The sequence below is a fragment of the Coregonus clupeaformis genome, unplaced genomic scaffold, assembly GCF_020615455.1.
Source record: "Coregonus clupeaformis isolate EN_2021a unplaced genomic scaffold, ASM2061545v1 scaf0400, whole genome shotgun sequence".
Lineage (NCBI taxonomy): Eukaryota > Metazoa > Chordata > Actinopteri > Salmoniformes > Salmonidae > Coregonus > Coregonus clupeaformis.
This window is the reverse complement of record NW_025533855.1, coordinates 59950-71552: the sequence shown is the minus strand read 5'-3', so window position 1 is coordinate 71552 and position 11603 is coordinate 59950. Positions and strand designations below refer to the sequence as shown.

At 42.4% G+C, this 11603-nt stretch overlaps 1 protein-coding gene across 4 annotated transcripts; it reads right to left on the bottom strand.

Annotated features, from left to right (window-relative positions):
• Positions 1 to 5: 5 nt before the first annotated feature.
• LOC121550947 (coiled-coil domain-containing protein 134) lies at positions 6 to 11417 on the bottom strand. 4 transcript variants are annotated; one of them, XM_041863407.2, is made up of 7 exons: positions 11001 to 11415; positions 3439 to 3560; positions 3175 to 3296; positions 2715 to 2799; positions 2218 to 2399; positions 1942 to 2013; positions 6 to 1675 (listed from the first exon to the last, which is right to left on the bottom strand). In XM_041863407.2, the coding sequence occupies exons 2-7, from the start codon at positions 3530 to 3532 to the stop codon at positions 1550 to 1552; spliced, it is 681 nt and encodes a 226-aa protein (XP_041719341.1). In that variant the 5' UTR covers positions 3533 to 3560; positions 11001 to 11415; the 3' UTR covers positions 6 to 1549. The 4 variants fall into 4 exon arrangements, with proteins under 4 accessions (XP_041719341.1, XP_041719342.1, XP_041719339.1 ...); XM_041863408.2 differs by having other exon boundaries at positions 11157 to 11415; XM_041863405.2 differs by lacking the exon at positions 11001 to 11415 and adding an exon at positions 6209 to 6454.
• Between the last annotated feature and the right edge of the window lie 186 nt (positions 11418 to 11603).

The window sequence follows — 11603 nt, the reverse complement described above, 5'->3', positions numbered from 1 at the left end:
TTCAGTGGACTGAGTGATTTATTTGTAATGATTCAAAATTACAAGTATGATTCATAGTAATTTCATTTTATTAAACTTAAAAGTATGACAAATCTACTTAAGATAGTAAATTCTCAGCAATGAGATGCTTTATCTGAACCAGAGGAGGCTGTGGGAGGAGCTATAGGAGGACAGACTCATTGTAATGGCTGGAATGGAATCAAACATATGTAAACTCCGTTCCATTAACGCCATTCCAGCCATTAAAATGAGCCCGCTCCTCCCACCCGCCTCCACCACTCTGAACATATATAAATAACATTTGCATTTACAAAACTCTAGCAAATCATAATCAGTCATCACCTTTGTATTTTGAATATAACTTATTTGCATTAAAATGAGCTAATTTCCTAAAACACTAGGGGAAGATCTCAATTGCATACTCCTCGCATCCTCCCTTTCTCAAAACCCATTGGAGGAGAAGGTCAGAGAAGAGGGATTTCTGGTTGGATAAGAGCGTCTGCTAAATGACGTAAATGTAAATGTTTAATGGATTTTGAGGAGACAGGACGAGTATGGAATTGAGATCTTCCCTAGATATGCCAAAATATATATGTTTTTTTAAAGGCATTGTTCTTGGTGACTGCTGTTCTAACATGGCCATTCTGACATTTAATTTTGGCCATCAGATGGACAGAAACAAATGTGACATGATATAGAAGTTGAAGCTGATGAGTGGTTGCCAAAAGACACAGCTCTAAGACATTATCCCTCCCTAATTGTAGACAAAATAATATGTAAAATAATTTGATTTAAAATCATAACAAAAGTGACCAAACCATTTAACACTCGTGCAGACAGTCACACACAGACAAAGCTAAGAAAGCATTAGGCTCTAGGAAAGCAAGTGGCAGACATAATGGACCATTCAACAACAACCTCATAAAATCTCATCATATAAATCTGCTAACTCCGGAGAAGGCGACAGGAAAACTTGAACTAACACAAAACAAAATTCAACATATTCAAGCTTTATATATTAAAGCTTGTTGAATGGGAATGTAAACAACTCATATCTACAAATGCTGTAGTATGGTGAGGACACATTTGAATTTGCCTAAGACCATATAGTACCATCATCAAAACAATTGCATGGTTTTTGCATGGTAGTGAATTGTATTAAATCTATTCACAAAAAGATAACATATTGGGTATTTGCTGTTTCTTCCAAAGTACAGTTATGTAATCAAGTTATGAAAATGAGCTTTCCTTATTAAATCTTCAACATGGTGCTAGCTGTATTTTCTTTGTTTCATAACTGCAGGTTGGGCACAGTTATGTATACAGTAAGTCTGATTCCACAGATACAGCTCATCCTCCTTTCCTTCTCTCCAATTTGTTCCTGTGCCACATATAAACAGTTCTAGTTCCCTCTTTCCTCTATCCCTTTGACAGAACTCACCGGTTCCAAGACCAAACCTCTTCATCACTGAATCTAGGACTCAGGACATCCCCCTACATGTTCCGTCTCCTCTCCTCTTCATTTCTCTCCAAGAGTTGAGGTAGAGTACTATAGCTCAGCACGGGAGCGGGAGATGCGGGGCCCCTTCCTAATCTCTTTCCTCTTGTCCTCTTTCCTCCTCCTCTTCTCCTCCTCCCTCAGGATCTTCTGAAAAGCCTCTGCAGTGTGAAGAACCTGCGCCAGAGAAAAGCAGAGCGTATGAACGTGTTTGAGAAGGGCGTTTTTGAATAATAGGTGTATGGAGTGTGGAGAATCAAACAGCAGAGGATGGGAAAGCAACAAGGTGCAGTCAGTATGAGTTTTACTGACACAAACATAGTCAAGCTTGTTTCTTAAACAAGTCTTAAAAGAACACGTCTTCCAAGTCTGTCTGGTAGGCTTCACTGCGAAAGTCTACAATGTGGTTACAGAGGCTGAGAGCCACTGTGTATGTTACTCACGTCGTCTCTCTCAGTGCGATATGGGTTGGTGAAGTCTGGGGATTTCTCTATTATTCCCAACTCCTGCGACATCTGAGAGACAAGGAGGGAGAGTTATCAGCCATTTTGAATCCATAGAAAAAAATGGCACATAGAAAAACATGAGTTATTATAATGGTATGCTTATAAAACATTTAGTAATAAGGAGGTTATAATACATTACACCTGTTGGCTATAAATAAAGCATAAACATTTCCTCTATGCCCCAGAATTTCCTCCCAGTTCTACCCGTCTCACCAGTGAAAGAACATGCTGGTGTGCTCCCCCGGTGAACACCCCAGTAAGGTTGCAGAAGCGTAGCCCCCATCGCAGAAGGCCACCCCAGTCAGGGTTACGGTCGTAGTAGTGGTGGACAATACGTGGGAAACGCAACGCCACGTCCCCAAAGAACGCTGTGTTCTCCACCACATGGGAGTAGGCTATGGATGGAGAGAGAGTGAGAGAGTAATCTACATTTCATACTTAGGGAATAAACTAGAACCTAAATCACTGCAGACTGACATACTAAAAGAGAGCAAGAGAGAACGAAAAAGGGAGGGGGCAGTTTAGAGGGACAGTGAGTAATGACAGAAAACGTAAGAGGCGGAGAGGGAAAAGGGGAGGGAGAGGAGAGGCAGGCAGAAGAGGAGAAAAAAACAAGATGGTGACAGAGAAACCAGATTAGCATTGAGTGAGAAAGAGAGGGAGGAGAGAGACCAAAGTGTAGTAAAGATATAAATGGTCCATAATCTGACCTTCTTTGAGTTTGTCATCCATGGGGAAGGGATCATCAGCCTGCATGTTGGCTGCAATAAGGATGTCCCTCGAGTCCTCCAACACCTTCACAGAACACACACACAGACAATGTAGATTGCCCACTGTGGGTTGACTACCATAGTTATCCTTGGGCAGAGAGCAGATACGTCCTCTGGGAATCAAACCGTATATGTGGGAAGAATACAGTATATGTATTATACATGCCTCAAGCATAATAGGATGACTCGTAAGCTAAATCCGGGTTACTCTAGTCTTATTAGTGACCGGATACTTAGATACTGCTTAGCAAGTCACCTTATTTGCCTACTCATGAGATCATAATAATCTAAACATGATTAGAAACTAACACTGCTATTACTTCCCGCTAAGGCCACAACGTTCTGTTTCTAGCTAATGGTCAGCATGAAGGGAAGTTAAACAGGAGTGGAGCCATTGTACCTTAAACAGTCCCTTCAGCATGATGTCTATGATCTTATACTGCTGGTTGATGTCATTGAGCTCCACCAGGTTCTTCAGAGCGTTTAGTTGGTCTTTCCTCTTGGTCTCAAACAGACGCTTGTCTGAGAGGAGGGGGGGGGTTCAGGAAGAAATGCTGACAGACATTTCAATACATACACACTAATCAAGGGTCCTCCAAATGGACTACTCTTTTAATATTCTGAAAAAGGAAACAGATGCAGACACACACACAGAGCAGGATACAGATCTCCAAGTTGGAGTCGTGTCTGTGCGTGTCGGAGTCTGCAGAGGAGAGGGCTGCAGCAGCCACCACCAGGACTGTACACACACTCAGCATGGTCAAGAGGTGGCGATGGTGAGGCACTCTAATGTACACAGAACAAGAGAAAATACAGTTTAACGGTATTCTGAAATACAGTTTTTACTGAACTTGTAAAACTAATATTGACAGTAGGTCTCAGTCTGGTTGACATGAGAGCATATTCTTGTATTTTGCTATGTGTTTTGGGGGCTACCTATACATTTATGATCATATTTTTACTTTTCAAATCCAGTTTGGTCCTGTCCTATTATATATATATATATATATATATATATGCTATGAAAAAGTATTTGCCCCCTTTCTAATTTTCTCTACTTTTGCATATTTGTGATACTGAATGTTATCAGTTCTTCAACCAAAACCTAATATTAGATAAAGGGAACATAAGTGAACAAATAACACAACAATTACATATTTATTTCATAAACAAAGTTATGCAACACCAAATTCCCCTGTGTGAAAAAGTAAAATTGCCCCCTTACACTCAATAACTGGTTGTGCCACCTTTAGCTGCAATGACTCCAACCAAATGCTTCCTGTAGTTGTTGATCAGTCTCTCACGTCGCTGTGGAGGAATTTTGGCCCACTTTTCCATGCAGAACTGCTTTAACTCAGTGACGTGTGGGTTTTCAAGCATGATCTGCTCGTTTCAAGTCCTGGCACAACATCTCAATTGGGATTAGGTCTGGACTTTGACTAGGCCATTCCAAAACTTCCAATGTGTTGCTTTTTAGCAATATTCATGTAGACTTGATTGTTCAATATTCGTGTAGACTAAAGTTCATTCTGTCCCATTTAAAACAACTTCTAAACGCCACTTGACATCTGTCACTTATCTAATCCCTAAATAACTTTCACTGACTTACCAGACACCCATCTTGCATCCTCTTTTTTTCTCTCATATACGCTCCCTCTAAGCTGTGGGCTGCCTCAACATTCTCTCAGTTCCAGCCTCCTCTCCCTTGGAGCATGTTAATATATTTGAAAGGGAGGTATGAAAGTCATGATAAATACAAACGCTAAAAATAGGTCTTGGACTGATGCATATTTGATGAGCACTGGTTTTTAAGACAACATTAGCAGAAAGCAAAAGTGTAGAGGGAGGAGAAGACAGCATTGATAGAACACCAAATGTATAATTCAGCAATGTCTCCATCAATGATATTATCGGAGAGAGAGAAAAAGAAAGTGGCAGAGGGGGGATTATGAGAGGCAGAAGGAAGATGAGGAAAGGGTACTGTGGGATGAGAGAGAGCCTGGGGCAGCCAACTGCTTTTCTGCTGAATATTTCATTCCTCTTTTTCAAGACGCAACAAAGTCAGGCCTACTGATAGTGAGAGAAAGAGTCAGGGTTGTGAGTGAAAGACAATGAGGACCGACACCTGATCAACATCTTTTCGTCTGTTTCTCAAAATGTAGTATCTCTATTCTGAACTCTTCAGTGTCATTCCCCTACTCTCTGACACTTACAGAACCTCCTATTTAATTAGAATACTGCCTGAAGAGTCAGAGATTGGGTTATGCAAGCTGTGTGATTTGACATAGGCTATGACTGGGCATTTGCCCGAATCACCAATGACATACTCTGAGCAATATCTGCTCTGTCAGAAAAAATGGGTGCTGATGACACAGTTGGAGCAGCAGAATACAGACAGTGTTCGATTAGGAGCAATTTGTGCATTCTGAGAATATCTTTGGGCTGCTTTCCAGCTTTTTGTACTAAACATGCAAGTCAATAAGTCCAATATTTCTAAGACGGACAACCAGGGAACAGGCTTACTAGTAGGGAGCCCCATATGCTTGTTTCGTTACAAGCATAACCAAGAAGGCCATCGATTTTTATTAGTGTCAACACCATCGACAATGGGCATCCAGCATTGATGTTTCCATCGGACTAGACAAAGTGCTGGGATATTAAGGTGGAGCAGAGGGGGCAAGCGACTAGAAGACAGATCAATCATATCTCACGGGCATCATGCAAAGCACAGAAGTTGAGAAATTACACTCCAAAATGCACCCATTTACTGTAAGCCCCCCCCATCAGCTGTGTCCAGAGACGTCATGCCCATAGGGGGCACAAGGGCACATGCCCCCTCAGATGTCCTGTTTTAAACATTTTCAGATGTTAAATTAATTACTAAACCTCATTTTTAAGCCCACGTTTTATAATAATTATTTATAAAAAGATATGTCAGCGGTATTTTACAGAGGGGGCACACTGACTGGACCAGGCAAAGAGTAACCCCCCCTATTCTCCCTAGTAAGTGGTTCCTTACTAGGTGCACCAAGGAGCAAAGATACTCTAGTGCATACATTATCGTCAGTAGAGAGAGAGAGACTTGATTTTAGCTGCCAGTGGTGGGCAGGACTCGCAGGAGGTATGTTTGTAAATTAATTTCATCAAGCTATGTAGCCTATTGATTCCTTCTTGATTAATAAATAAAACGAAAATGTTTGGTTATTTCTCTGTAATAATAGCCACCTAGCAATTTTATTAAGTGGGCTTTAGCTAGAAAGGTTCCCAATCTCCCAACCTCATAACTAGCTACCAAGCCATTTCAGGCGATCACGTTAGAGTAGCTTGTCCAACTATCTTAGCTGGCATACCTGCTGGCAAGGTTGGTAGACTTTAGAAAAGCAAGCAATTACTAAATGTACTGAATAAGACTCACATTCCTTTAAATCTTTTACCTAGATTTTAGCAGAGATGTAGGCCAACCGGCCGCATTATTCCTTTTACGTTGTTCGTCATCTGCGTCCAACTGGACTCTATGCATCCAGCTATAGATTGGTTAGCTACAACGTCATGAAAACGATACGAACGCTTCAAATGGGGCAGAAGTCCGTGAGGTGCTGTGATTTTGGATGGCCAGATAGCTACCAACAATGACAAGAAACTGCCATGTGGGGAATTGTAAGTGACTCGTTTCAGCTAGTTTCATCATGTTCTTGATACCATGTCTTGTTGAGGCGTTTTTAATGATTTCATGTCAATGCTAATATGGCTCAAATTCGCTAGCTAGCTAACCAACAACTGAAACAATGTATTTGAGAGACAAGTGCTCATTGTGCAAATGTATTTATACTGGACAAAAATATAAAACGCAACATGTAAAGTGTTGGTCCCATGTTTCTTGAGTTGAAATAAAAGATCCCTGAAATGTTTCACACACAAAAAGCTTATTTCTCTCAAGTTTGTGCACAAATTTGTTTACATCCCTGTTAGTGAGCATTTCTCCTTTGCCAAGATAATCCATCCACCTGACAGGTGTAGCATATCAAGAAGCTGATTAAACTGCATGATCATTACACAGGTGCAGTTTTGCCACAGCAATGCCACAGAGGTCTCATGTTGAGGGAGCATGCACTTGGCATGCTGACTGCAGGAATGTCCACCAGAGCTGTTGCCAGAGAACTGAATGTTCATTTCTATACCATAAGCGGCCTCCAACGTCATTTTAGAGAATAATTTGGCAGTACGTCCAACCGGCCTCACAACCGCAGACCACTTGTAACCACGCCAGCCCAGGACCTCCCCATCTGGCTTCTTCACCTGCGGGATCGTCTGAGACCAGCCACCCAGACAGCTGATGAAACTGTGGGTTTGCACAACCGAATAATTTCTGCACACTGTCAGAAACATTCTCCGGGAAGCTCATCTGCGTGCTCGGCATCCTCACCAGGGTCTTGACCTGACTGCAGTTCGGCATTGTAAAAGACTTCAGTTGGCAAATGCTCACCTTCGATAGCCACTGGCACGCTGGAGAAGTGTGCCCTTCACTGATTAATCCTGGTTTCAACTGTACCGGGCAGATGGCAGATAGCGTGTATGGAGTCATGTGGGCAAGCGGTTTGATGATGTCAATGTTGTGAACAGAGTGCCCCATGGTGGCGGTGGGGTTATGGTATGGGCAGGCATAAGCTACGACAAATGAACACAAATGCATTTGATCAATTGCAATTTCAATGAACAGAGATACCGTGACGAGATCCTGAGGCCCATTGTTGTGCCATTCATCCGCCGCCATCACCTGTTACAGCATGATAATGCAAGGCCCCATGTCGCAAGCATCTGTATACAATTCCTGGAAGCTGAAAATGTCCCAGTTCTCCCATGGCCTGCATACTCACCAAACATGTCACCCATTGAGCATGTTTGGGATGCTCTGGATCGGCGTGTACGACAGCGTGTTCCAGTTCCCGCCAATATCCAGCTACCTCTCACAGCCATTGAAGAGGAGTGGGACAACATTCCACAGGCCACAATCAACAGCCTGATCAACTCCATGTGAAGGAGGTGTCGCGCTGCATGTGGTAAATGGTGGTCACACCAGATACTGACTGGTTTTCTGATCCACGCCCCTACTTTTTTTTAAGGTATCTGTGACCAACATATGCATAGCTGTATTCCCAGTCATGTGAAATCCATAGATTAGGGCCCAATACATGTATTTCAATTGACTGATTTCCTTATGAACTGTAACTCAGTAAAATCATAGAAATTGTTGAATGTTGCATTTATATTTTTGTTCAGTGTATGTTTTCAATAAACACTTGGAGACAAAATATAATTTACATGTTGTCAACAATCTAAGCCAACCCAGTCTGTTTTGCCCCATAGTTGCGCACACGTCGGTTTTGTTGCTAAACAACCAAGCCCTCTATACAGTCATGGTCAAAAGTTTTGAGAATGACACAAATATTAATTTTCACAAAGTCTGCTGCCTCAGTTATGATGGCAATTTGCATGTACTCCAGAATGTTATGAAGAGTGATCAGATGAATTGCAAAGTCCCTCTTTGCCATGAAAATGAACTTAACCCCAAAAAACATTTCCACTGCATTTCAGCCCTGCCACAAAAGGACCAGCTGACATCATGTCAGTAATTCTCTCGTTAACACAGGTGAGAGTGTTGACGAGGACAAGGCTGGAGATCACTCTGTCATGCTGACTGAGTTAGAATAACAGACTGGACGCTTTAAAAGGAGGGTGGTGCTTGAAATCATTTCTTCCTCTGTTAACCATGGTTACCTGCAAGGAAACCGTCATCATTGCTTTGCACAAAAAGGGCTTCACAGACAAGGATATTGCTGCTAGTAAGATTGCACCTAAATCAACCATTTATCGGATCATTAAGAACTTCAAGGAGAGAGGTTCAATTGTTGTGAAGAAGGCTTCAGGGCACCCAAGAAAGTCCAGCAAGCGCCAGGACCATCTCCTAAAGTTGATTCCGCTGCGGGATCGGGGCACCACCAGTGCAGCTTGCTCAGGAATGGCAGCAGGCAGGTGTGAGTGCATCTGCACGCACAGTGAGGCAAAGACTTTTGGAGGATGGCTTGGTGTCAAGAAGGGCAGCGAGGAAGCCACTTCTCTCCAGGAAAAACATCAGGGACAGACTGATATTCTGCAAAAGGTACAGGGATTGGACTGCTGAGGACTGGGGTAAAGTCATTTTCTCTGATGAATCCCCTTTCCGATTGTTTGGGGCATCCGGAAAAAAGCTTGTCCAGAGAAGACAAGGTGAGCGCTACCATCAGTCCTGTGTCATGCCAACAGTAAAGCATCCTGAGACCATTCATGTGTGGGGTTGCTTCTCAGCCAAGGGAGTGGGCTCACTCACAATTTTGCCTAAGAACACAGCCATGAATAAAGAATGGTACCAACACATCCTCCGAGAGCAACTTCTCCCAACCGTCCAAGAACAGCTTGGTGACGAACAATGCCTTTTCCTGCATGATGGAGCACCTTGCCATAAGGCAAAGGTGATAACTAAGTGGCTCAGGGAACAAACATTGACATTTTGGGTCCAAGGCCAGGAAACTCCCCAGACCTTAATCCCATTGACAAACTCCAAGCATTGATTATGCAAGAATGGGTTGCCATCAGTCAGGATGTGGCCCAGAAGTTAATTGACAGCATGCCAGGGCAGATTGCAGAGGTCATGAAAAAGAAGGGTCATCACTGCAAATATTGACTCTCTGCATAAACTTAATGTAATTGTCAATAAAAGCCTTTGCCACTTATGGAATGCTTGTAATTATACTTCAGTATACCATAGTAACATCTGACAAAAATATCTAAAAACACTGAAGCAGCAAACTTTGTGAAGACCAATACTTGTCTCATTCTCAAAACGTTAGACCACGACTCGTCGTCTGGCGACAGGCTCATAGATAAAGCATCCTCAATTCAGGCTGCAAGGGCGACAATTTCCTCAACTAGTTTTAATTGAGAGCCGCTGTGAAAAAATATGCGTACTGTCTTAATAAAATGTTCCAACACCATGCTAGAGTTGTGAACGCTACCTCCGATGTTCAGCCAATCAGGTTGCAGCAGTCTGTTTACCCCTGGCTGAACGCCATGTGTTAACATCAGGAAGTAGCATTAGCCACTAGCATTGTGGTACAACATTGTGTTTTATTAAGACAACTAGCTTTAAAAATATGCGCACTATGGAGGAAATCGCCGCCCTTGCAGCCTGAAAGGAGGATGTTTTATGTATAGCCGGCTGCATAGAGTCCAGTTGGATGCAGATGTAAAGGCATAATAGCGCAGTTGAATATGCAGCCAGTTGGGCTAGCAAAGATGCAGATTACAATTTAACAGTAAGAGGTAAATACATATATTTTAATGGAATTAGGCATAATGATATGGCTCTAGATTGCAAGAAAAAGCTGTTTCAGGTGTTTGAAAAATCCTAAATGTTCAAACTTGTTGAGCAGGCTCCAGACCACCCTCAATAATCCATCCACACATACTTATAAAAGAATGGGTGCATGACGCCCCTGGCTGTCCATTATTAGAGAATGGGCCATCTAACTCTGTGTATGTAGGCTGTGTTGTAAGATAATATTTTCTTAATACATGAATAGTAAAGGTAGTACAGTATGTTGTACCATATAATGTGGGAGATTTGAGGTTCAGGGTGGGATACATTACAATATCTGAGCTCTCTGCATGATACACACAGCTGTTATTGGTAACGTTATGCTTTCAGAGAAGTACTGGGTATTGATTAAATATTTTGTTGGCAATTAATTATATTTAGAGGGAAATGTCATACAAAATGTCAACTTCATTGTTGAGATAAAGGCTAACATACTGCCAATCAAAATGACCCCGTTCTAACCCCTCTTGGAAGCTGTTTTGCATACAGTGTACTTGAAAGACCCTTTCATTACATTACAAATGTTTCCCATCATTAGTATGTCAGACACCATTTTCAAGGAATAGGCTCGAGCCACAATTATCTCTGTTACATGGTTTTAGAAAACGTTTGTGAACTGCACAGCAGAAAAACAATCAAGGAACATGAAATAGCAGCATTTCATTAACTGACGGGACTATTTGTGAATAAACCGGTCATCGAGAAATTGAATCGCAACCTCAACCCATCTGTATTCCAATGCATGCCTTTCGCTCGCTACTGGTCAGCTGTGGATAATTGACTTGGACATCGTCACAAACTCGCCGTTCACTCACCTTGTAGTAAGAAACGGCACGATATACAACGATAGCGAAACCAACGATTATGTCTAGCTAGCATCAGTTTCCTCGTAAAGATGGAGACATTCGTTGCGGAGTATTTGCTACAATCCTCAGGTGACAATGTCGCGTTTGAAATATTAATGTACATACAGCAGTCGCTTGCTCCACTCCGCCAGTGCCACGATCACCCGCTGGCTCTGCTTGGACGAATGAGCGATTACATGGAAGGAGCTGGTTTCCAGACGGACATTTTAGAGCGGCACACAGGCGGTGGTACGTGGTAAATCCCTCCTCCTCCCGCTTATCACGAAAGCATCCTGTCAAGAGTGAAACCATAGAGATAGAGGACTCTAATGCCAAAAGCCCGTTTTAGCATGGCAGCGCCATTGAGGCCTTTCACCATTTGAAATAGTCAACTGGGTGGGACTTCCTATGGGTTATGAAGGATCACATACAGTAATTCTATCCAGGTCACCAGGAGGAATCAGCCAATGAATTATACTCGTGAACAAACATTCCATAACTGCAGTTGGCAGTAAATCGCCAACCTGGCCTTTATACCTGTGTTTTGGCTAGAAGGGATACAGCAAGGGTAGG

Excerpts from the sequence above, each read along its gene's own strand:
- LOC121550947 (XM_041863405.2), bottom strand. The coding sequence starts at position 6,294 with ATGCATAGAGTCCAGTTGGACGCAGATGACGAACAACGTAAAAGGAAT. Across the intron at positions 3,297-3,438 it reads CGACTCCAACTTGGAGATCT|ACAAGCGTCTGTTTGAGACC; the intron begins GTATCCTGCTCT and ends CCCTCCTCTCAG. Across the intron at positions 2,014-2,217 it reads ACCAGCATGTTCTTTCACTG|ATGTCGCAGGAGTTGGGAAT; the intron begins GTGAGACGGGTA and ends CTTGTCTCTCAG.